We start from the raw sequence: 27,004 nt of genomic DNA, 5'->3' as shown, positions 1-27,004 counted from the left end.
ATTGCCATTTTTCCCAAAACGTCACCTTCAGTCATCACCTGTACTGAGGGTGTGTCATGAAAAAATAGGATAAAAAACAAAACTTCTTGAAAATCTTAAAAGACCATTACTTTTTTCATGAAGTTTATTTCTGCATCAGTCCCACTTGTGAGAACTGACTCACAGATGTCCACTCATTACCCTACCATGAAGGGACACCATCAGCACAAATAGAGGGGCCCATGTAGGAGCAAACCTAGTTGCTGGGTCTCCAAACATTGCAAGAATACAACCAACCCTGCTCTACGACAGGCAATCCAGAAAGAATGCAGTCTTGTTCAAAGAAATAACACACCTCTGGAATCAGTTGGTTGAAATCTTTGGATAGCATATTGCTACATCTCACATTCAAATAACCAAAGGTGGTTGAAAGGCCATCACAGCTTACACAATTGGCTCTGGATGTGAATCTTAATCCTAGGAATGGTATCCTTTCTCAGTATTCAATAGTAAGAAAAAGAGGATGTTGAGAGGTTGGACGGCAAGATACAGATTGCCTCTTATTAATTTTTTACTTTTTCCAATGAACATCATTGCAGAGCACAAGTTACCTCATTCTATTCATAAGCTATAATTAAGAGTGCTTTTTAATATTGAAAAGTAATTGAAACAAAAAATACATATAATTTGATGAACAGAATCACAGGAACAAAAAAATGAAAAACCATAACGGCAAGGCGTAAATGGGCAGGAAGTGCTACAAACAACTGGCTTCTTAGCGAGAAAGACAGCAATCATCTTGCATGGAAGGTGGTTAAGAGAGAACTGAAGCATCACAGCATCTGTTAGGGGAAAACCAGACTGGGCTCCACCCACCTCTTTCCCCACTGGCTATCTCCCGTTACCACCAAAACCCTGTGCTAATAATAACCGGACTCCAACTAGGCACTTGAGAAAATCCCCTTGTGTTAAGACCGAGGGTGTGTATATGAACAATTGATGATTCCTATACCATTCACTTTTAACTTATCAAATTAAAAAATGCCCTAAAATGAAATGCTTTCTTGAAATTGTTCCACACTAACCAAGACTCACAGGAAAAATAAAACAACTGAAATCCTGGAACACATATTTATACATTCAAAACACATAAAATATGCTACCGGTAACTTCACCTCAACCATTTCACCAAAAAGTAATTTTTCTTTCCAACTCGTAACAAGGTAATATCATTAGGTAGTATATGTGCACCAGGAATGAGTACAAGATCTGGATTATTAACTCGACTAAGATTAATATAAAATCCACCAGCACTGATGATACGCCGTGCATCTCTTTCCTCCAGGAAGCAACCAGCATCCATTGCCATTTTCACAACAGAAGTACCAGGGTGAAGCATTAAAGTAGCTGATGATGCTGATTTGAAAACTACTCCCATCTCCTCAGCTGTCATCTTTACTAGACTCTCTGGGTTCCCTCCATATAAAGCATCAGTTGCCAGTCGAGCTGAGTCCAATCCTGCATGACCGTGTACCAAAAGAGTCACTTTTTCTGCCAGTTTCCTCTGTGCCTGTCTTTTTTCTGGATTCAGCCAATGCTGTTCCATAATTTTTCCAATGTCACCAACAGGATAAAATGTAAGAAGCTTCAGTAACTTTTCAACTTCTGCATCTGGCGTCCTTAAGAAAAACTGATACAAATCAAAGGAAGATGTTTTCTTACCATCAAGCCAGACTGCATTGCCTGCTGATTTACCAAATTTATTACCAGCTTCATTAGTTATCAGAGGGATAGTAAGTCCAGTGACTTGCCTGTTTCTTACTCTGCTGATCAAATCATGTCCTGCTACCAAATTTCCCATCTGATCACTGCCACCAATCTGAATTGTGCACTGATGCTTATCAAATAAATACAACCAATCATATGCCTGGAGAGCCTGAAAAAGATATCAAAATCACTTAAAAAATAAAATTAAGTACAGGCACCACCCTACTTACAAACAAGTTACATTCCAGACAGCCGCTTGTATGTTGAATTGTTTGTAAGCAGGTTACTGTACGGTTCATGCCTATTTAAGTAAAGTCTGATATAAAATCAATACAGTACTGTACATTTTTTCATTCTAAAACAAAATACACTAAACATACAGTACTGTATGTACAGAATAGGTGCGCAAAACAAAATCTGAACTTACGGGTGGCGAAGGGGAGAGCTATGAACACAATTTTAATTTGCGATCCCGTTTGTTTGTATCTCTGAGTGTTTGTAAGTAGGGTGGTGTCTGTACAATCTTTGACAAAATAAAGATATAAACATGCAAAATTTGCCAGCTGCTTATCCATATTAAAAATTGCCTTATTAGAAATTCAAGACATAAATCTATGAATATTTAAAAAACATGATGGAAAGAAACAAAACTCATGTACATATAGTACTTTACATGCCCCCTTGATTTTCAATCTAAACTGATCTTTTACCAATATCATGCCTTTGCCTCCCTCATTCTTCTTTGGGCTACACTGCATTCCCTGTTCCACCATAACACAGGTCAGAGCATGAAAGTGACTGTTGTTCTCAGAATGGGCCAAAGACCAGCTGTGAAAAGGATGGTGTTCAGACTTCCTATTATTTCATCTATCAATGGAAATTCTTTGCTTATGCATCAATTTGTCTCAACTTCTGTGACACTAACTGCACAAATCAAAGAAAGCTTCATTATCCCCTAAACTTCCCTCAAAACTGAAAAAGGCAAAAAACCACTGAAAGCACAAGCTTAAGAGGTATAAGGCCGTTTTTTTATCAAGTTAGAGAACCAGGCCCTGCTGGCCCAGTTACACACACCAGGTGAGAAAAATTAAGTAAAGGGTTGCTGCCGAGGTTTGTCATTCATATTGACAAATAAAATATAAAAAGCCCAACTTCTGGTCATGAGGTATTTTCTAAGAAGAGATATGAGATGCCTTGGTTAGATCTGTTTCTAGTTTAAGGTGAAAGCAACTCTCAGTTAAGCTGTAATTTGCCTTTACAGTATTATGGATGGTGCAATACAAAACCAGATGTATGCAGGTAAACAAGTTTGTAGTGGAAAATTTTAACATGATGGTTTACCAGAAAGAATTTGGTTTTAGGCACATTAACTAACCCTACAAAAGAAACTAACCATTTACGGATGTTTAGGTTCTAGCTCTCATAAATAAGGATTTACTGGGACACACTGCATAAGTTTGGCTCTTGTTTTTCACCTATACCGTAGTAAGTTTTTTGTCAAAGTTTTGGTCCATTAGGACTTTTTTATCCTAATTCTTCCAAATGCTCACTGATATTATGTCAAAGAACGCTCTTGAGTGCCAGGGCTTCATATTCAGGGTGCAATTCTCTCAACTACAGCTTCAATTTATAAGTTGGCTTTTGAGTGTGACACAAAATCAACAGTACTTGAGTAACTAAAACTAAAAGGATTGTGTCTCCATAGTTTCTGTATTCTTGATACCATCCAGGTATGAGAATTTGATCTTATTGCCAAGATATATTTACAAATTTATCAGCTTATTCTAAGGATGGGAGCTTAAGTATGATTTTTAGATGTTTCAGATACATGTACTTCATTATGATATCAGTTTAGTCAAGGAAGGGAGTCTTGGTATGATGATGAAACAATTTCTGGACATTTTAGTAATTTTCAAAATATAGCCTTGAAAAGCCTTTGAAATAGAAAAATAAACAGTCTCACTAGCATTGCCCAACATACTGTGAATGGGAGATCCAAACACTTTCACTGCCAGTAGGATTCTCCATTGAGAATCACATTTCAAGTTTTAAGTCTAATACTAGGAAAAACTTTTATATGAAAGGGGAATTATCCACACTTACTAAAACCTTATATTTTTCAATCATATTTAGACCTACAATTGGAAGCAAACTACAGGGGTTACTAGGCACCCCTCATCATTACCAGGATCCTTCTTCGGGGATGACCCAATGAGTAAAGATTCTTTCAACCAAAATGGAAATTCATTACTCAACTAATTCTCTCTATCTTGGAATTACCGTATATGCTATACTGTATATGTTGAACAGGGGTTTGTCTTTTATCTGGACAATTATGGCATTTAAAATATAAAATTCATACAAGAGTACAATACCTGGTACGTAAATTCTGTAAAACTCATGCCTTCACTTGAATTCATTCGTGACTTCACACTGCTCCTGGACAACATCTCTCCTAGGCGAAAATTTTTCCCAGCAACTCTCAAGAAGTCAACAACATTCAATTTGGTGTACCAGTCAGAATTATTGACGATCCTAAGGGAAAGACATAAGTATATATTCAGTTGCCATATCACAGGGATAAATGTATAATGAATTCCTAAATTAAAGCAATCAGGATTTTCAAAGTACTGTAAATACTGTATAGTACAGAAAAGTCTGAATAAGTAACTGACTGACTTAAAAAAAAATAGGTATTGTGCCATCTTAAACGGCCAGTGACACACTAATAGGTTCCAGGATGCCTACACTAGAGCAAACACACTTATTCAGTTACAAACTGAATTGAGTTAGTTATACCAAATGTGAAATACAAACTACAAAACAAGATACATAATACCATTTTTAAGGTTGCACTATAATAATTAATATTACAGGATCAATTTAACCTCTTTTTCTTTTTGTATCAGGCCTCTTTTCTTGGACAGTACAAAATTTTCATTTCTTTGGCAATGAGAATTGCCACTTTCTATCCAAACCATTTTAAAACTTCCCTTCTTAAGTCCTTAAAAGTTTTAACAGTCTTAAACGTCAGTTAAAACATTTTTTCTCTGATTTCTCTAAAAATTTACACAGAAAATCTTCTTAACTCCAAAACATGAAAGTGATCCTCAAAATTTAATAGGGAACTTTGCTTATAGTATTTGAGCCAGAAACTTGTAGCCTCCTTACATGGGCTGAGAATTATTTTAGTGTCCCTCATTAAAAGGGCAGATCCTCACTCCTTTCCTAAGTCATGTCGACAAGTTTGTGAATTCACAGCTAACACTATTTTCCTATGGTTATATAAATAACATCTGGAAGGTAAATGCATTGTTGGCTTTCTTTGGAAATGTTTCTTTCAAAGAAGTCTTTGAGTGTACAGGGTGGTCATCAGAGGTAGTACTCCTGAAACATTATTGCCATGAGCTTGAACAAATTCGACTACATTGTGTATCAGTAGGTGGTACAGTATGTCCTGACCCCATTCGTGCTTCGGTGGAAAACCATGGGTCTTCTTGATGTGGTGGTTGTGCTAATATGTTGATGGGAAAAGCACAACAATCCCTCAACCGAGCCCAGTGTATGTATTTAGATAAGTCACCTTAGAACTACAGTATGTCTTAATATATATAAGTTTGTGTTTCATTTCGTCCTTTCTTGCCAAACCCTATGGGTATCTGGATTAAAGAATGTGGTTTACAGGATACCTTGTGACTTAACTTTGGACTGATTTTTATCTGAGTTGTTGGGATTGATTTTTAGGAACTAAGCCATTTCGTCACCTGCCAATTTCTTTTGTAAGCTCCTTTGAGGACAAGCAGTGGCTACACTATCAAAAAACAGGTTTTGACGTAGGAAAAACCTATTTTTGGTAGCTGCTGTGAGTCCTCAAACCCACCCACTTTCCCTGGTGACAATGCATGGGACTGGGGTGATGAACAATTACCCTGCACAGACCTGGCGAAAGTAATGAGGAAAATGTCCAACATATGATGCACTGTTACCACATCTATGTGTAAAAGACAAGAAATTAACCTAGGCAGTCGTTGTAGACAAAGAGACAGAACCCTCTTGTCTTGTGACCATATATTCTGTCATTGTGCCAACATGCACTACAGTATTCTGGCCAATGCCCACTAAACGAGGATTCTTTGAGATTGGTTGGTCTGTCTTCTGGAGCCCTGGGAGGGTGAGGGGGCCATACAAGTAACTCCTCTGAGCTGCTGTATATGGAAAGCAGAGATAAGGAAACATTAATTATAGCTTTACATGTTCCTTGGTATGTAAGTGTTTGTCACAGTGAGGATTTTAAGAACTGAAGGCATTTGAGTATCTAAGAAAATCTGAGTGTGCATATGTCTCAGTCTCTACTATATGACTATTTTTTCACTGACACTTTTCACTAGAGTTTCCTTTAAATATGAGGCATTTTTACTATATTTCTTATTGTCTTCTTTCCTTTGAAATCACAGTTTACAAACCTACTGTCTTAAAAAGTAAATTTGTATCCAGGTTAACAGTTCGGAGTTAGCCTCTACAGCTAACATGGCTGTATTACTTGCCAAGAAGCTAAAAGATATAATACATTAGCATTTTGCAGGATATAAAACTTCTACTGCCTGTGCAGTAAATCTCAAGTTATTTGTGGAAATAGATATTTTTACTTTACATATATTTTTTTGTGAATGTTATTGATGAAAATCAGTTTTCAAAAGTAAATATATAGAGACTCTATCAAGAAAGTAAGAACAGCAAAGCCTATGGTTGAATTTCTCCACCTTCTTTTTACTGTCTTTGAATGCTACAGCAACTATTGAATCAAATCAAGACTAAGGCATGAATTTCTTAGAAAAGGCCACATAAAATTTTATGCAGTTTGGTAAAGCGTGATTTTGGCTGCCCTACCAACCCTTATGCCAGGAATCTGTGCACCAACTCATCACTCATCAGCCCTCTTCCCATCCCAAGTCTACCACCAATGTTACGATTCATTCTCTCTCTCTCTCTCTCTCTCTCTTTTACTTCTGCAATATACTTTACAAATGTTATCACTCAATCTCTTGAAGTAAAAATAATGGATTGAGTAGCTCTATAAATAGGCCTATGCTCACACAATAACAGACCTCTCTCTCTCTCTCTCTCTCTCTCTCTCTCTCTCTCATCTCATAATACTGTTCCACTGATTTTCCTTGGGCAGTTTGCCCAAATTTTAAATATTTTCTTTCATTATTTAAGATTGTGTTTCCTATCACACATGCACACTATTTTGGTGTAATAATGACATTTATGAGTAATGTTACACAGCAGCTTCTGCAAAAGAATGATTGATATTTTACTCTGAACTGTCACTAAAAATACAACTTTAAAGAATAATGTAAAGCTTACTATTGCATAAGTATTAATACAGTATTAATGATTTGTGAACTGCAGAATTTTTATGTTTTAAAGTTATGGGAAATCAAGCAAACAAAAAATATTAAGACTTTCAAACTCCACCCCCTTTCTAGACTTGCCAGATGTTGCATTATTGAACAATATGTGTCCAAAGACTTATTAAAAATTTTATTTAACTTTTGTTGGCGACAGTACACAGTGCTCAGCTAGCCTGCCTGGCTGATCAGAGGTATCTTTTTGCCCCCACACCACAGCATTCCATATTTTTCCTGACAATTCACAGTTTTATTCACACTTTGGCAATTTAGTATGGATAAATGCATATACCTGTTCACGTTGAAAAGTGCAGCCATGGGCACAGTAGTGGATACTTGAAGGATTACTGTATACATGCATAACAACAACACATGTCTGAAAAACCAAACCAATGGTTTTCTTAGTTTTGGCAGTTCTAAGTGTTTTTGTTTTAAGTATTATCGGGGGTGTGGGACATCCCCCCGCGAGTCACAGTTCAACCTATTTGTGTCTTATAAGACTACATCAATAATAATTCCATAGCTAGAGAAAACAAAATTATATGATAGTGGATAGCATTAAATTACTTTTTATTTAATTTTTCTCTGTCAAAAGCATGCAAGGAATAATACATTCCTCTCTAGAAAATATTTACCAAGAGTTAATCTGCATATTATACATAAATCTAGCTCAATCTGTATTACTGTAATGACATATGGATATGAATCATGACATGACAATGAAACTACTGTAGATTGACAAGAGTTTGTAAATTTCGAAATACAGTTTTAAGAACAATATTAAGAGTCAAATAGCAGAATATTAAAAGTCAAATGGCAGAATAGAGTGAAATTATAGAAGTTCCATGTAGATTAGATAATGATGAAAGGGAAATGGAGATAGCTTTAAAAATCCTTCACACAACCTCTGGGAGAATAGTGCACATTAGAGTCCTCTGGGCTTATGTTGGGACCAGAAGAGTTGGAAGACCCATACAAAGCCCATTTACATCACTCAGCACTGGATGCAATGATGAATATACAATGTCCACGAGAATAACATATGTAGTCAATGTTACAATGGTAGAACATACTATAACTTTATTAACAATGTATCAGCCTCAAATATGAACTCACCTCCAGCCATGATAATTTTCCCATTTAATCAAGACAGAAAATGTAATCAAGATAGAAAAATCCACACACTGCCAAAGAAATCTTTCAAATATGAAGGCCTTTTGGATCCCAGCAGCCCCCCAAAAAATTCCATCACAAGTAAGAGGTATTATTTTAAGGAAAACAAAGGAGAAAAAGAAATCATTAAACTTAAATCAGTATTTTCTTTACATGGACCTGATGTGCCAATTATGTCAAGGTTAGCAAAGGAGCTTCACACAAGCAACAAACCAAAATTTCCAACACCTACCCATTTCAAAGAGACATGGATAGATATAGCATAGGCAACATAGTAAAGTCCTTTATGAAAGGAAAACTCACTTTTTATAATGTGAACACTTAAATATAGTAAAACTCAAAATTAACAAAGATCACTACTGAATATTTAATTGGTTTAAACTAATTCCAGTTATGGAATCCACCTGCTTCATCACTTGGAATTACCATCAGGAGACAATGTTTTAATTATCCATACTCTCTGGAGGCTAAATGCAATTCATCTTTGGGTAACTAAATTTTAGTTTCAAGAGGTAAATACTACCAAAGGAATTAAAACAGTCCTAATGGCTCATCATGCCTAGTTTTCTTTGGTTAAAGGATATTCATGCAATAAATTAATTTCAAATGAGTACACTATACCTTAACTCTGGAAGAGCTTTATTCTCTTTATTCCATAAAATCTCATTATGATTTCTGAATATTCTCTGCAGGGTTTCTGCAATTGCAGATGCATTAGAATGTACTTCTTCAGAACTTAAAAGTGGTCTTTCACTACTACGACCACTTGGATCACCAACTTGTGCAGTTGCTCCACCTACCTGCAAGGAAAATTCAAAAGCTGTTAAACAATTGCGAATCATTTTATAAAATGCCTATCACCCACTCATTCTGGGAAGTCAACATTTAGCAATGCTAATTACCTCATTTCCAGTTGTTACTGAACTGGGTAGCTTACCTGTAAAAGTGAGAATTTCATCTTGCCTATCATTCATCCACTCATTCACATTATATGCTAAAACTGGTTGCATGGGGTAATTAAGGGAACAGACAGGAGAGTCATTATAGTTAAGTAATTCACTGCTTCAAATTTCACTGAAGCTACTAAACTGAATCAGTATAATATAATAAGGATAAAATCAGGTAAATACAATAAAAATAAGATGCAAAATAAAAATTCCACAATAGCTTAAATCCATCAGCAACTGCTGCTTAATTCAAACCAATGAAGGTTTGTCTTGAACTAAAGGCGAAGGCAAATGAAGAGAAGCAATATGTCAGGAGCTTGGCGCTCAGAGAAAGGTGACGGATACTAAAGAATTGGCACCGGGCGCTCAGGAACTGGCATCGAGCACTCAGGAGCTGGCGCCGGCACTCGGAAAGTGGCGCTGAGCACTCGAGAGGAGACAGGTGTTTGGACACTGACGTGGGGCGCCTGAGTGAGTTTGCCGGGCACTTACGGGCCAGGTGCGGGCACTCAGCAGTTGGGAACTCAGGAGAGAAGGCCTCTGGATTGTCCCATGTAGAAGGAAAAGGATGATGGATTGGGGCAGGGACAGAAGGGTCCAAAGCGTAACTGCACAAAGGCTATGGGCTAAGACTGGCCTTCTTAGATTGCTTAACAGGACGCGGATCATAATGGCAACCAACCTCATTTGAACGGCACTTCAGAGGATGTGACGAATCAAGGAATCGCTGGCGGCACCTCCTGTCCGCATTGGAATCGTTGGAACTGGAAGACAACTGGTGGAATCCAAAGAGACACCTCTCGAACGGCTGTCTTTCGATACCTGGGATCTCACAACAGGCTCAACTGAGGGGGCGACTAACCATGGGCAAACCCCATAAGCCTCCCTTGGACTTCCAGTATGTCTTCTCCCAGGTTCAGTGGAGTATGAAAGGGACATCTTCAAAATAATATTTAAAAATTAAAAATCATGTACAGTAAATGCAGACCAGTGCTTTCTTTCATAAATGAAAATGTTTAACTAATACAGTGATCTGAAAAATAATTCCATAAATAAAAATGTAAAAGCAATAAAGTTTTTTGAAACTGCTTTATAATAATTCTGTTGTCATCGTTACAAAATTCTGAAGGGCAGTGAGCCATGAGTATTTAGGGATGCCAAAAATGGGCCATGGGCACAAAAAGGTTGAAAACCACTGGTCTAGGAGGAACCGACAGGATGAGTTGCCACCTCCTCCACTTGCACTCAACTGGTAGACATCCAAAGAGACGCCTTTCCAATGACTGTCTATTGATGCCTAGGATTGCGCAACAGGCTCAACTGAGGGGCAAACCCCATCAGCCTCCTTTGGACTTTCAGTATGCCTTCTCCCAGGTTCAGGGGAGTATGACAAGGACCTTTGTCTGGGAGAACCAACAGAAAGAGTAGCCAGCTCCTCCACTTGTACTACACTGTCAGTGACTCTTCCAATTCTCCCACTGTACTAACTACAAGACCTGCCTTCTTATCGAACCTAGATTCGAGACTGGCCAATGACATCAGGTCGGAAGCAAGGGAGCCAGGCACAGAAGTAGGTGGATGAATAGAAGGAGGGCCAGTGTTAGGAGAACAAGCCGGAATAGGAGTAGAAGGAATAGCAGGACTAGCTTCTACGCTAGATTTAGGAGTGGTTTCTAGGCTAAGCGATTGTTTCTCAGCTCTAGAAGCCACTTTCCTCTTCCTATCCCATTGTAACTTATCCAAGTGAGATCTAAGCAATTTCCACTGCTTCTCATCCCAATTAGAACATTCTTTACATGTTTTCTCCTTACTGCATTCTTGCCCCCTACAATTACTACAATTCGAATGTGGATCGTAACATGATTTAGTCAATCTAGTTTTGCATTCTTCACTACAATAGCAGAAACTAAAAGAGCTAAAATCTAATATAACTCTATAAAACTAGGATCCTGATCCAAAAATACTAATGAGCTGACAAAAGCTCTGAAAGCTACCAAAATTAATTGATAATACTTCACCAAAGTCCACTAAAGACAACCGGAAAGCAAGAAAAAAGCTGCCGCAATGGCGTCGATGTACAACGAGCCAAAGCAGAAACACAATTGAACTAACCGGCCGGTTGTTTTCCCGAGTGCTCCAATAGTGGGTAGAGCCTGTCACCTTTGCAAAAAGCAATAGAAGCCCTACCACAAATTTTTTTTAAAAAGCCTGCCACACGAGTAGAAACATTAGCTATGTAATTACTTGGTAGGTTACTTATATGGAACTTGATATTTTAGCAGCTAGTAATAATTCCATGTAGGCACTTTAATATTTGTAAAACTACAAAAGATGTATGATATCACACTCTCCAATAGCCTGCAAAACACTCAGTCACAAATTATTACACAATTTCTATTTTGGTGTGAAAAGATTTCCTTCAATGCAGTTAAAATTATACAGCATTTAGCTGTGGAAACTGATGCATGATCAGGACTATTAGTACCAAGATCAGATGCCCACAATGGATTTACAGTCATCAGTAAAAACTAAAATAGATGCTTTACAGATCTCCAAATGTTCTAAAAATATGAGATACATAGCCTTCTTGGACATCTTTTTGGAACCTGCAATGCACCTGCTATATTTCACTGATGAAAGTTTCTATTAAGGCACACTGGAATATTTTAAAGGTAACCTTAGGGATTCTATGCTTTTCCAGAACTCCAAAACTCTATACCCATATGGGTATCTGGAAAGATAGTTATAAAAGCTAATTTCTAAGAGCAACTTTACTGATTAGTTTGTATTTCTTTGAATTCTATGCCAGTATTAAATTTCTAAGTGACTTTACTAGTTAGTTGATGATGATAATCCACTATCACTTAACATTTATCTACTAAAAGGTTAGGTACTGGAGAAGATTTAAATACTCCACTGGTAAGTCTTTCCAGCATGATGTACTGATCTAAAACTATTAATCTCACTTCTGTGGCTTATGAATACACTTCAATCTATACACTGCTTTCTATCTGGCCCCATAATATGTGGGAGAGTTCTCTATAACAATAAGAGCTTACAAATATTTTACCTTCAGGTTTTTTAGTTTTGTGGGACTCAGACAGACATTCAATCACAATTTATGTTTCTTTTTCTCACGAAACTCTCTGACCATAAACACACAACTTGGGATTAGGATGTAATGCTGTATACTAATGCAGCATATATGCATTACCACTGTTTTTGATAGTGGAAACTTGAATCACCTCTTGTTGTACATTCTACTATTTTTTTACTACTTTATGAATAGTTATCAGTATTTTTCCCCCAGCAACTACCATTTGTGAAACTGAGCTGAATATGGAGAGATCATCTAGAAATAGGGCATACATTATGTCACGTGGGATTACAGAGCCAGCCAACACCGCTGCTGGATAGAATAAACAAAATTACACTAAGAATGCTTCTTTGTGGAACTTCTTGGTTTTGAATCAATGAAAACGTACTGCCCATTCTTACTTTGATTCTATAATTTCAGAGGAAAGATTGATTTACAGTATGTAGGATGACTCCCTCTCAGTCCGAGTACTGTACCATATGTCATTGCTGTTTCTGTAAATCCAAAAAATCTAAAATGTATTGCATTTTATTGACAAAAGTTTCACTTCTAGTCTCAAACGCTGTCTGTACACAATCACATTCAAAGAAAGCCCCAGTGAAAACTTTCCTGTTCCAAACACAACACAATCCATACATTTACCTTTTTTGTCATTAGTTTACAAATGCATGACATCAATGCCACTAGTTCATGGTTGGACATTGCTTTATTTTTTGTCCCTGCTTTCAAAAAGACTAGAATTATTGCCAGACTTCAAATATTGGGTAAAGGAACTTTTCCTTCAAATTCTTTTAATAATACTAATAAAAATGTCTGAGTTTCCTTTGGTATCTATATTTCATAAAGTAACATCAACAACACCAGGAAAAATTATTATAGGTAGATAAGCTTGATAGAAATTATCTCAAGCTGAATAGAAATCATTACAGGTAGGTAAGACTGACAGAAATTATCTCAAATTGAATACTGTAATAAGAATGATAGAAATTATCTCAAGCTGAATAGTAAGTTATAAAATTCATTTCTGCAACCCAGACTCAAGTTCCCAATTCTCTTTTCAAAAACACTGATGATAATCTAAGAAGTTCAATATTTTAAAAACATTTCTGCAAACTGTTCTTCAAAGGTTCCACTTACACCATTGGTGATGGTAATGGTGTGTGCTCCCCAGTCATTTTTCTCACTTTTGTCCTTACTGGAACTAAAGCTGTTTTTCAAAATATTCTTTAAATCAAATTTACCCATGAATGACACTTACCTTGTTAAATGTGATTTAGAAATCAAGTCTGTTGTATTTTTATAGCAAACTAAATATGTACAATGATGTTAACAGTAATGAATAAAGGTAGCTCTGTGCTTTGCTGGCTAAATGGTATTGGGTATTCCACAAAGAAACTGGTTTTCCTTGAAAATGACCACTAGTCTGAAGGATAAGTTTATGTTTGTGGAAATTCAGAGCTTCATCCAAAATGGGAAAATTGTCTTTATCCATTTCCAGGAAAGTTATGGCTCTAAACAGGGCCCAACTGACATTATCTAATGTCTGTGGTGATCTTGGTGCTGATACTTCATCAACTGCTGTGAAAAAACTGGGCTGCATAAAGATAAGGCTATGCTAGAATGTCTGTTTGTACATGAAATGTGTTAGTGCTCATTACTAAAAACATCAAGCTCATTAAAATATCTTACCACATAAGAAGCCTTACCTAAAAGTCTCCAAGAAAGAGAAACAGTAAAATAAACTGGTCAACCAAAGTATTTACTTCTTGTTTAAGAGCTTGATAACTCTATTTGAAGTAGAAAAACAAATGGAACAAAATGTATATACTTTCTTTTTGTTAATACCAGCACTGCTATTGCTTGTAAACTTTTGTCATGATTACAGTATCTCCTTCTGCCTCATATACTCTAAAAATAAAAAAAAATCCACAGAACAGATTTTATTTTGGACTAAGTATCTACAAAAGCAAAGAATTAGTATGACAAATTTTGAAGGAGACACACATTTAACATCCATTACCTGTAGGTTTCTTCAATAATAAACTGCAACATCACAGAAAAGTCAAAGGAGTAAACAATGTGAGGATTCCTGTTTGTAAAGCACATCTTAAAATGGCTGTAGCATACCATATTTAGCAAGAGAACAGGTTAAGACTGACTATGATAGTCATGAAACCATGAAAATAGTAATAGCAATGCACACATACAGAGGTCCTTCTCCCACCAATGCACAGTCAAAATTTCAGAGGTATGACAAAGTAGTGTAAAAGAACACATGAATGCAGAAGAGAAAATTATTGAAAAAGAGAAGAAAATAACTTGCATGACTACAGTTTTTTAATGAATAGACAGCATGAGGCATGTATGATTCTTAATAGCTCTCCCATTGTCCATGGTAGCAGGGTCTAGTAGTTCTCTCTAAATGTACATAAAGGTGCTATCTTCACATACAAGTTTTAGTCAAGTAATGCTACAATCCATTGTACAATCAGAATACATTCAACTATGTAAAGCAGTGAATAAAAAATAAGTATATATAAATAAACAAAAGACAACAGAAGTTTCCTCTTGTTATTAATGGTCAGGCAACATGGGAAACACCAAGAGAGATTTAAAATATGACTTCTGGTATAAACACAAAGCCCTTGCAAAAAGTTAAACAATATATTTCCCAAAATATCAAGTTACCTAGCTAAAACTGCTTTAGCACTCTTGAATAACTGTAATAAACTACTGATTCACTATAAAAACTTTAAATGTTGTGTCAGTAATATACAAAATAAATGCATTACTTACAAGAGCTATTACGTTGTGACCTGCCCTCTGGCAATGAAGAAGTGCTACTATTACCAGTAAATTACCCACATGGAGGGAATCTGCAGTTGGATCAAATCCACTATAAACAGTCTGAGGAGAACTGGTCAGTTCCTGGATGAGATCACTTGCACTGAAATGTAAAAATATAAATTTTTATAAAAAATTTCTTTTATTTGGATACAGTATTTACATACTGTACTGTTAAAGACAGGTGTATCTGCACACCGGCAGGCAAGTTGCCACTCAAATAAAAGATCTCTTGGCTGACCTGGTTGGCTGTCTAGTTCACCTGTTCTCCATCAGGTGTGTTTTAATAATTTAGCTCTTGTCAGAATTCTCTTTGACAGCCCAAAAAGCTGTGGGGAGGCTGGGTAGGGTCTACTTTAACATTAGGTAAATTTCCAAATAATACATTTTATTACAAAAATTTATATTATTCAGAATGAATCTTACCTACTGTTAAAGACAGCAGATTCTCACATTGAGAATAGGATGGTGGGTCATGCAGCTTAAACAATATCTGCTCAGCTAAGCAAGCTAAAGGTTTCTTGCATGAAACCCAAAAGATTATTAGCCGATCTGGAATTCTTCCTGAATGTTACTACTGCCAGAAGGTGGATTCCATTCAAGAAGCAAGTCTCTCATATGTGCTTAGTGAGCTGCAAAGACTGAATTGTACTTCCTCTATGCTGTATTAATCATGTCCTCAAGCAACAAATTTTTCAGAAAAACTAAATATACTGTAGTAGCAACTGCTCTGAAAGTTAACAGATCTGGATCTAGTTTTTCATATGCTAACCTGACAAAATATTCAACAAACAAAAACACTGCATTTTTTATTTATTTAAATGTCTTAATTGCCCTAATAGCAGAGAAGTGCCTCCTCTTCATTTTCCACTAAAGAGGTCAAATTCGGAATTTTTACTGCACTTGGTAAAAGCTTAGCCTGAAAATCAATCTTGGCTCTGAATAAAGGCTAAAGAGATAAAATAGCATCCCTTTTACAACAGCCTACTTTACTGGAAAATGCTTGCAACTTGCTCTTTTAGCTGTTGCTAGTGCTATCAAATAGGGTGTTTTTGTATTTAAATGCTTCAATGGAAGGTGATTCCAAAGGCTCAAAAGGATCTGCAGATAACAATTTTAAAACAGCGTCTTAGTTCCATGAGAGCTTCAAATTCCAATGATTTCAGCACTTCCTTACAGCCAGATCATTTGAAAGATCCATGATGTGATGCTGAGGAAAGCATGGTTCTATACCCTCAAATAGTAAAAACTGAAAGTTTCATAATACAATACTGTACATCTAAAACAGCAAAAAAGCCTTATAATCTTATCTATTGAGGTACATGTGCTGGAAACCCCTCTAGATCGGCACCAGAAGCAATATACAAACCACTGCCTCTGATGTAAGGCCAAGGTTGTCTCTCTTCTTGATTTAGTGGAAGATTCTGGAGATACCTTGGAAAACCCTTACACTTAAGGAGATAGTTGAGTCTCCAAACAGTCAAGTATAGTGTGCAGAGGTTTTGGTGGAATCACATGAAATTCAGCTGTCTGAGTAGATCTTTCCTTAATACAAGAATTCAAAGGAGATCTACTGAAATAGCTAGGTCAGGAACCACTCCCTCTGGGGCCACCAAGGAGCTATGAGTCATTCTGCAATTCTTTGCTTAGCGAACTTGTTCAGTACTTTCCTTATTACTGCTAATGGGGAAAGGCAAATGCATAAGATTGGACAAATCTTGAAGCAACGTGTCCACCATCCAAGCCTGACAGTACTGGAAGGGGGAACAACAGACTGGCAGTTTCTTGTTCATCAACCTTGAGAGTAAGTTCACATTTGGAGCCCCCAAAGATGCCACAGTGATTGGCAGACTTGTGAATGCAATGACCCCTCTGTAGGCAATACTTGACCTTTCCTGCTCCACTGTTCTGCCAATACGCTGTCCTTCCCCAGAATACTGGGTAATCAATGTGAAGCTCCTTGCTTCCACCCAAAGAAGTAATCTTTCCGCTATTAGGAAAATTGTCTCTGACCTCATGCCACCCTGGTTCCTGACATGAGCCAAGGAAATCATATAGGCTGAAAATACTACTATGAACTTGTTTCTGACCAAGTGTTCACACTGTAGAAGACTCTCCCATATAGCCAAGAATTTTGAGGTTATTTATATGTAACTGTTTTTCTTCTGAAGATCACATCCCTGACATCTCTATATTGCCCAGACATACTCCCCAATCTCTCATAGATGCATCTGAAAATCAAGAGAGGTCTGGGCTCACTACTGAGGATAAACCTGCCAGAAGCCTTCAATGGTCTTTCCACCACACTAACATCTCTCAAAAGCCTAACAGAAGCAAGAATCAATGTGAGTCTGAAGGAGACTTCCTGTCTCAAGTCTCTTTCAAAAACAGATAAATTGGCTGCATCCTAAGCCTTGCTTGTTTAATAAATTCCTCCTCAGAGACCATGTGTCCCAACTGAGAAAGCCAGTGCCTCAGAGGAAGCTTCCTTAAGGGTCAAAATTCTCTGAAAAGAGATGAGAAATTGTCTATTTGTCTCTTGGACAGAAAATCCTGAAAACTGCAAGAGTCTACCCTCATACCCAGATAGAGAATGGATTGAATGGGAGTCAGGAAAGACTTTTGAAAATTGATCATAATGCCCAGCAACCGAGCCAGACGAAGAGGCAACAGATCCTTGGCCCTTGGAATCCTGTCTAAGACTATTTTGTTCAAGTTGAGAAGAATTCTTGCCCCTAAAAGGTGACATCATCCTCCAATAGATGCCAAAATCCTCTTGAATACTTGAGGAGCTGTATACAGGTTAAAACAAAGCACCCTGAACTGGTATGCCTTCCCAGCAAATACAAATATAGGAATTTATTGGTATGTGAAAATATGCATCCTACATGTCCACCAATATCACCCAGTCATTCTTCTACCTAGCCACTAAAACTATTCTAGATGATTCCACAGAGAAGGGGGACAGACGAATAAAGTTGTTCAGCCATGATTCATCCAACTCTGGGTACCAACCTACAGATGCTTTTGGCACCAGATAAAGTTGGTTGTAAAATCCTGGGGAATTTACTGACACCTATTCTATTACATTCTTCTCTAACAATGATACAAGCTCTTTCTGAAGAACAAAATACTCTTCTAGTGAAAATAGACAGGAAAAGCTATAGAACCCCCACCACCCCAGATTCTGCTCCTAAATCTCTCCAAACATGCCAGAAGACCTGCCATTGGCCTCTTACCAGAATCTGAGGGCTGAAAACCTCATTTCTTTTTAGTAAGGTGAGTAGCTTTGCTCTTACTGAATCCTGATGCCAATCCACAAATCAGTTGACTTGAGGAAGAGGGATGACTTTTAATTTGAGAATTTTCATTCCTGACTTGAGAAATTGTCTACTAAATTTTCCATTTTCCTGTGCCAAAATATCCTCCCTTATTGCTTTAAAAAGTCAGGTTGAGGAGGCAACCTAAAGGAGAAACCAAAACAGCTGCCATCTTCTTAGCAGGGGAGACCTTTGGTGAAAGATAATTGCATAATTCTCCTCTCTTCTTTAAAACCAAGTTAGTATAAGCATACAAACATTCGCTTGCAGCATCTGAAATAGCCTTGTCTACGCAAGTCAAAAACTTTAATCCAAGCTAGCACCACAAACTCCTTCAGCTGGCGCTGAAAAGAGGCAACTGTACTGAGCGAAAGTTCAGTAAAAGAAAGAACTTCAATCATTCTAAACAGAGACCTGGGCAAAATCTCCACCTAAGCATTTGTCCAAAGCACCTTACCAGTTTCAAGAGCACATCCCTTCCAAGGGCCAAGACAGAAAAAGAAGACCGAATCATCTGCTTAAGAAGGTTTAAGTGCCAGTAATGCACCCATACCATAGGAGGCTCTATGTAACTTTATAAATAAGAAAGACAAGTGCTGGTGTTCTTAAAAGAAGCCTTGTCCACCATAGCCTTATAAATCTCTAGTTGAAGGAAAAAGTCTGGGTTTCTTTACAGATTTAATGGGAGGGGAGCCAAAATGCTCAAATACAACAGAGACCTAGTCTCTACTGGACCTCTTTCCTCAACTACATGAGGATAAAGTGAGGTGCAATGCTCCAGCATGTGCCAAAATACAGAAGGAGATTCCACTTAAAATTCCTCCTCTGCCAGAGGAGACAGGGTGGCAGCAGCAGACACCTCAAAATGACCCTTTCACTCTACTGAATGGGAAACTGGGTAAAATGCTGTGCTGCAGCTAACCTGAGTTGACACAAGGTGGGTGAACAAGAGAAGATGCAGCACCTCCAGGTGCCAAAGAAAAAAAGATTGGGAGGAGGGGGGAAGAGTAGCACTAGCAACACCTAACAGCCCCACCTAGCATGAAACAGTCTCTACCAACCTAACACCACTCTCAGAAGGTAAATCCTTGGATTATAGAGCAACTAGGATGGCAGCAAGCCTAGCAACAACTGATGCTTCTGTAACAGTGACAGACCTAGGAAGAGAAACATTTGCACAGGCGGAAAGAAGAGACCCACTGTTAGCCAAAGAAACAGAATGCAGAATGTAAAGATTGAACAGGTGCATTTCGAGGAGAAAGAGGAATGGCAGACTAGGAATTAGAATGATATAAAAGTAGATCAGATTGGTTCAAGAACTGTATGAGTTAACATGGCATCAGAATTAGAACAACTGACAACAGACATATTTTTTATAGCATTGTCTATACATATACAATTAGTCCTAGCAGTGGTCACATCAACATAACTAGATTCCAATGACATTAAATTTGGTTACAAGATTTACATTTACCAAAATGATCCTTCGGTGACTGCACTAAATCGGTATCAGAGCATGGTAAAAAAGAGGAATGTGACAGGAGGGCACATAACCAAATCTCCCCAAGAACTGCCCTGGTTCCCTGGAAGCAGACTTCCAACTGTCACAAGGCAATCTTGAGTTCTGGCTACGACAAGCGAGGGCACCAAAGGGGAACGCAAACAAGATAGCACACTATGGGGGACACAGAAAGGTTCCCTAAAATGAATTCTGCCAAACCTTTAACTGACTCTAAAATAAAGTTCACACCGTGCTCTAATCTCTTGATATGATTTTCCTGAACCAAAAGGGGAGCGGAAGGTGTCACTAAAGAAGAAGCCTCAGGTCTAGCTAAATGAGTAGCAGAGGAAAGAGCTGGATCTAAGTAGAGACAAATGACGGTGAAGGCACTTGAGAAGAAAGAGAGAAGGCAGATTTATGTCCTAACCTAACTATCTGCTTCTTCAATATATCTGCTTCCCTTACTTTTTTTATGTCTAACCATAAAGTCCTTTCACCAATCCCTACATTTCCCACATCTATTCCCCAGATCACATGCTAGACACCTGCAGCTGGCACATACAATGCGTCTATTCATTTCAAAATTAGACATCCAACTGACACACTAATCATTTCTACAGAACCTGAAATTCTTGGTTTTGCCTCCCATGGAAGACATCCCAAAGAACAAAGGCAGAATTACAATAATGTAAAATCAGCCAACACCCAAAATACTGAAATACTGACTCTAAGGCAAGGAAAATTCTGATAAGACCTAAAACATTTAAAACACACCTGGTGGAGAACAGGTGAACTAGACTGTCATCCAGGTCATCTAGGCAGCCTTCTTTTTTTATATGAATGCCAACTCACCTACCGAAACGGAGATATACAGCAGCTATCTTCCACAATAGGTAACATTCATCCCAAATAAAACAAAACAAAGTCTGGAAGGTCAGTTGGTTGATAACATCCATATGCAATCATATGTAGTAAAGATTAATTGTTTTGATTTTGGAAATTAATAACCATATACTGTACTGTAGTTTAAATGAGCTATGAACTTTTTTTTATGTCAATTCAACCAGCTCAGTTATGAAGTACTGTAAGCCTCTAACATTTACGTTCATGCAGTGGGGATGTGACAAACAATCAAGATAACCACCTAATAATACATGTCTGTTAAGCTTTCAATATAAGTACAAAAGCCTTATCACATAATATATGACAGTAAAATACAGTACAGTACCTATATTCCTTAAATGATGGGATATTTATATTTTGTATTAATTCATGGTCATTAGAATGTTTTACACAAAAAAGTTTAATATAAAACAATACAACTTAATACATACTGTATTATGAAAACACAATATTCAAAACTATTTTTGTTCCATAATTACAATTTCCTATTTCACTTGTATAATATTCCTTACAATGTAACCAGTTAGCCCAGAAATAGAATCAATTTTGCAGAAAGAAGAATTTTAACATTATTCCCTAACTTGAGAATCTCAATAAAACTAGATGGAGCTCTACTCTTTTAGTCATGGACATGAAGAGACAAAAGACCTGAGAACCATTAATATGAGTCAACAGGATGATAAAACCTTACAGAGCCGAGTTTATGAGACAGAGCTTTGAGAAGGTGTAAGTTTTGAGCTTTGTCCCAGGTGTGGCCTACAGGCTCAGTCTTCCATGTTTGAGGGACCAGATATATATTGCCACCTTGCTGATGAGGGACACCATTATTATTTTCAGTATAATTTTTTCATCATGTTACAGCTTCTAATTTGATGATCACAGTGATTGAGAAAGTTTTTCTGACAATATTCCTTTAATGGTTTTCATTTCAGAGTTGTCCTCGGTTGAGCAAAATTTTATATTGCCTTGTCTTATAGAATCCAGTCTAAACTCAGAGATTCTGATGACCTGCTGATGCATCATGTTAAAACAATTACTGTATACTGTGCATACAAATTATAAATTCTTTATTTTTTTTTTTTTGAATCTTCAGCTAAAAACCTTTAGTGACAGAGTCAAAACATCATAAACCCAAGAGGGGCTCTGAAGGAAATCAGCCTGCAGAGAGGAACAACTTACAGGAAAATGTGATAAACAAGTAAATATTAGGGAACAGAAAATAATACTACAAATACTGTACACCAGAAAATCAGGAGTCATCAGCAGACCTAAGAAATTAATTCACTCATCACTTAAATATTTGGAGATTAGAAGATTCCACAACTGCATCATGCTAACTATTCCCACATTTTAGTTGTAGCCAAGATAAAGCTCCAGCAAATCTGATGATATAAAAGGACAAAGTTTGCAGCAGTAGCCTGCCTAATTTTCCTGAGCAAAAACAACTAGGTCAGATAAAGAAGAAAGCAGTGGATGTTTGTCATTGTAGTACAATTTATGCAACAAACATTGTGAACTCACTTTATGTCTATGCCACAAGTCAACATTAAGAGTTGGCAAAAGACTTAACTGATTACATGTACACAACTATATCCAAGAGTTTGAAACGAGAGTCAGCATCATATGATCACACTAGAGAACAGTACTCCAAACAAGATAGAAGATAAGAGTTAAAACACTTTGATATAATAGCTTTATCCAAAAACATTCAAAAACATTTCTGCAGGACACCAACTTTCTGAGTAAGAGAGGAAGCAATCTTGAATATAATAGTTTCTCAAAAGTGAATTTCTTATCAAAACTTATACCTAAAATCTTAAAAGACACTGACATTTAAAACCATAGCATTTAAATGTAAATCAGGATGCAAAGGCAAAAGTGTTCTGGATCAACTAACTATCATAATTTGAGTTTTAGAAGAGTCAAGCTTCTTGCCCCAAAGACTACTCCACTCATGAATACATACCAGATCTCTACTTAAGGATTTCTGCTACCACATACCTCAGACATAGAGAAGGAACAACAGCCAGATGAGTAGCATCATTGTCATATGCAATCAGTTTGTTTCCAAACCCTGCCACATGTAACTAACATAGATAATAAATATTAAAGGTCCCAGAACAATACATTGAGGAAAACCTGAAATGGCATTGCTAAAGCTACTATACTGGCCTTCAACACAAACCCTTTGAGTTCTGACTATTAAAAATTAATTTAAAATATTAATATAAGATCTACCAATTCCCTAATCTTACCTTGTAAACAAGTGCTTGATGATTCACATGGTCAGAGGCTGTACTAAAATGTAGACTGACCATGTGTGCCCTTGCACCCTCATCAAGAACAGTCTGCAAGGCCTTTACAAAACCCAAACTGTAATGCTGGTAGCAGGTTATTGTCTTTAACAAAACTATGAAGATGCTTAGAGAACAGCTTCTCAAAAACCTTAGAAAAAACAGGGGTAGCTGAAATCAGCCTATAATCAGAGGAGCATGATGACAGAGTTAATCACTTAGGTAATATAACAGTATTTCCCTTTCTCCAAGAGAAGGATAACTTGCAAGTTCAACAAATCTTCTGAAAATGGCAGTAGTCTTAGGAGCAATGAAAGCAGCAGTCTTCTTAAAAATGATAAGAAAGACCCCAAAATTGTCAAGGTCCAGAAGCAAAGTTTTGACTTCTCTAGACTCGAAGGCCACTGAACACAACTTTGGTTCTGGAAAGTATGACTGAGGCAACACCAAGGACTCACCACACTGCCTGCTCACTAAGGCTTGAGCCAAAAGTTCTGCCTTCTGTTTTGGGCAATATACAGCAGCTCCATCAGCTCCTACAATGGGAGGCATGTTTGAATAAACTTCAAAGGGTGATGACTTAAGGGTAAACCACAATTTATGGTAATCACCAATGGAAAGCAAGATCTTCATACCCTCATCATAAGCTCTCTTAGCTATTTCATAAACCACTTGAGCTTTACTTCTCAGCTCAATAAATTTATTGGCACAAAAAGCCAGGTAGATATATATTATATATAATGTATAAAGTTATAATAAAAATATATTGTACAGTCCTAACAATTATATAACAAAATGAAGGCAAAGAATGAAAACAATGAAAATGGAAAGAAAAAAATTGGCAGCATGTTTGTATCACAAGTAAATTGTTCTTAATAGAAATGAAGAAAAATCTGAAACCATTTTGGAGTGAGAAATGAAGCACCACCAAAAGGCTGCCTAACCTACTGGTTAACCATCATTAACAAGGCAGTCTGGACTCTAGAATTAACTTTCTCAGAAACATGCAAGGGAAGTTATTTGTTATGCAATTGTTTTCACTTTATAAGAACACAACCCTGACCAAGAAAAAGATTTTGTCAACGAAACAGGTTCAGAAAACTCAACAAAAATTTATTCCATACTTGGTATCTGGAAAGCGATCTGCCCAAAATCCCCGTTCATAAAGCTTGAGGATGTTGCGAGTTGAGTAAGATCTCTTGCATAATTTTAATGTGTTGTAAGTTATGTAACGTCTCTTGCTAAGTAAGTTCAAACACCTTGACAAACTAAGTGGGGGGTGTCTGAGAAACATCTTGGCCCTTGTAACGTATGGAATAGATGACACCTGAAAAAAAAGTTTGTTATCACATAGTTATTTCATAAATTGCTACATTGTAGTACAAAAAAAATTAATAAAAATTTTGAAATATGAAGTATAATTGAAAGTTAGATTGAAAAGCAGTCAAACATCTTACAAACATTCAAACTTACAACATTTTTGTTTCAACTTTATGATAGCCTCATCTGCAGGGACGGCAATCTTTAGACACATCCCAAAAGAGGAGGAGTCCACTTTCTACACCTATTAATCTGTATTTGGGTTCCTCAGCACCCCTGCAGGTAGAACTTGTCCTTTTCTGTCTGTTTAAGGTTTACCCATAAATCACCAAATTCATTATTACACTTTATTCATTTTAATGCAAAAATAAATTATTTTCTCAAGCTTGAAGTTAGATTTTTCTTCATACCTTGCCTTTCCCTTTTGTAAATGTTGGTTTTGTTTTACCTTCCTAAAACTCATAGGTTTGCAAAACTCCAAACAAATGTCACTCCCCTCCTTCTCCCCGGCCTCCAGTGACAGTTAATTTGAAATTTGAAATAGAAATTAAAACAAAAAACAAAATTGTAGCCTGAATATAAGAAGTTATTTAAAAATCTACATTAGAAAATGAGTTTCGGTGTTTAACTAAGTAAAGTTATATAAATAACCGTTTTTGTTACGGTATGCCTTGCCTACAGGCTATCCTATGTGCGTGTACTTAGGCACTTATTGTGGCCACCCTGGCCCCCTCTCTCTCAGTATTTGTATTGACATTTATTAATGCAGTACAGTAATATAGCTTAGTGTAACTCACATATTTATAATACATAAATTTGAGCTTTTACCCTATTATGGAGGGGCAGCAGTTTTGGGTGCCTCTGGAGATTAGTCTAGTCTGGTTGATACAGTCAACAATTCTGCTGTAAAGTTGAGCTCTAATGTCAAAGTGCACCCAAATTCTGAAGCAACAACCCATTTCCCTTGTTCTCATTTACTCCGCCCAAAATTAGGGCTATCCTTATGTGTAATGGGATGAACTGGCATTTTCCAATGATAATGAATACCAAAATTTTGAAAAATAAAATCCAAAACTAGGAACCACTGCAGACCGGAAGGTTATTAGTATGTTCTTTTGCTAAAATCTGCTGAAATACTTAATAGACCCTAACCTAACCTTCCCTTGGGAATGGAATGGAATACAGAGTTTAGGCCAAAGGCCAAGCACTGGGACCTATGAGGTCAATCAGCACTGGAAAGAATATTGAGTGTAAGTAGGTTTGAAAGGTGTAACAAGAGGAAAACCTAGCAGTTGCACTTTGAAATAATTGTCAGGAGAGGGTGGATAGAAAGAAGGAAGATAGTATGAATGGAGGTACAGTAAAAGGAATGAAAGGGGTTGCAGCTAGGGGCCGAAGGGACGCTGCAATGAACTTTTATTAATGCCCACAGTGCACCAAGTGTGGTGCACTGACGGCACTAGCCCCCTACAGAACTAACCTAACCTTCCTTTAACCTGACCTAATCCACGGCATCGTGCTCTGCCTTGGCAGGGGTGGGGCTTTGCAATCCCGGATCTAAAAATTTTTTTCGATATTTTCCGCCATTTCTGAGAGTTTTTATAACCCCGGTCTGCAGTCAGCCCCAAAACTATCGGGAAACCATATTTTACATGCGTACTCGCCTATGGATTCAAAAGTAAATTTTGTAAAATCACGTCACTTTTAGTCCACGCTTAACGTACCCGGGTAGGTCGTTGGGTAAATCCTTCCCTGCTATGACTAATAAGGGCACGTGTTAAAGAAAAGAGGAGGCTTGATGTGGACCTCTTGATTAGGACCTATCACATACGCGATGATTACCGTATTGGAGCTCCCTAGTTGTATTTGTACATAAGTATTGTTTTTGTTGTTGTAGTTGTAGTTGAAGTAGTTTTATTAGTAGTATTTACAAAGGTTAACCTATGAAACGGCTCCCTAAGGTGTTCTAATTCATGTAGCTGTACTTGTTTAAGATTATTTTTCATTTGGTGCCACTTGGTTTTGATAATGTCTTCCCTAATCTCAGTTTCCTCTCTAAATTGTTCTGCTAAGAGCAGAATATTTATTTCGTCTTTATCTTTTCAGTATGGGTGCTTTATGAGAGCAAATCTGCTCCTGATCTTACTATGTGTTAGACAGCAAAGAAAGAATGCGCCAAATTTTCATTTGTTTCTTCACATTTCCTCTCTTATGCTCCTATTAAATTTCCTACGGATATTCAAGTCTGACGCCCCAATAACTTCCCTTTCCATATTTTTATACCCCAGTTGCATATAACTTCTTTTAGTTTAATTCTAAAGCCTTTCACGATTTGATTTGCACAACCGTGGGTTTTTCCATACTTGTCATGACTGTCACAGATTACTGTTCTTGTTACTGCTGAGAATATGCTTCAGATAAAATAGTTTATATTTCTTGTCCCTTGGT

At 37.2% G+C, this 27,004-nt stretch overlaps 2 protein-coding genes across 4 annotated transcripts in view; one reads left to right on the top strand and one right to left on the bottom strand.

Annotated features, from left to right (window-relative positions):
* LOC136843853 (inversin-like) overlaps positions 1-27,004 on the top strand; it is a 649,403-nt gene that overhangs the window by 593,352 nt on the left and 29,047 nt on the right. The gene's annotated exons all lie outside the window — the stretch shown is intronic.
* TyrRS-m (Tyrosine--tRNA ligase, mitochondrial) lies at positions 1,097-26,506 on the bottom strand. Of its 3 annotated transcripts, none has more exons than XM_067112650.1 (6): positions 26,399-26,506; positions 24,361-24,563; positions 15,171-15,321; positions 8,952-9,130; positions 4,122-4,281; positions 1,097-1,915 (listed from the first exon to the last, which is right to left on the bottom strand). In XM_067112650.1, the coding sequence occupies exons 2-6, from the start codon at positions 24,528-24,530 to the stop codon at positions 1,151-1,153; spliced, it is 1,425 nt and encodes a 474-aa protein (XP_066968751.1). In that variant the 5' UTR covers positions 24,531-24,563; positions 26,399-26,506; the 3' UTR covers positions 1,097-1,150. The 3 variants fall into 3 exon arrangements, with proteins under 3 accessions (XP_066968751.1, XP_066968750.1, XP_066968749.1); XM_067112649.1 differs by having other exon boundaries at positions 24,361-24,564; positions 26,382-26,505; XM_067112648.1 differs by having other exon boundaries at positions 26,281-26,487.

Source organism: Macrobrachium rosenbergii, chromosome 12, assembly GCF_040412425.1.
Source record: "Macrobrachium rosenbergii isolate ZJJX-2024 chromosome 12, ASM4041242v1, whole genome shotgun sequence".
In the NCBI taxonomy this organism is placed as follows: Eukaryota; Metazoa; Arthropoda; class Malacostraca; order Decapoda; family Palaemonidae; genus Macrobrachium; species Macrobrachium rosenbergii.
The sequence above is the reverse complement of the archived record's forward strand: the minus strand, read 5'-3'. Positions and strand labels throughout refer to the sequence as shown.

Bases quoted from the DNA above. Each gene is read 5' to 3' on its own strand.
- TyrRS-m (XM_067112650.1), bottom strand. From the start codon at position 24,530: ATGTTTCTCAGACACCCCCCACTTAGTTTGTCAAGGTGTTTGAACTTA. The intron at 15,322-24,360 runs GTATGGAATAAA...TTTACATTTCAG, and splicing joins GATCGCTTTCCAGATACCAA to TGCAAGTGATCTCATCCAGG. The intron at 1,916-4,121 runs GTATTGTACTCT...TATCTTTTTCAG, and splicing joins TTACAGAATTTACGTACCAG to GCTCTCCAGGCATATGATTG.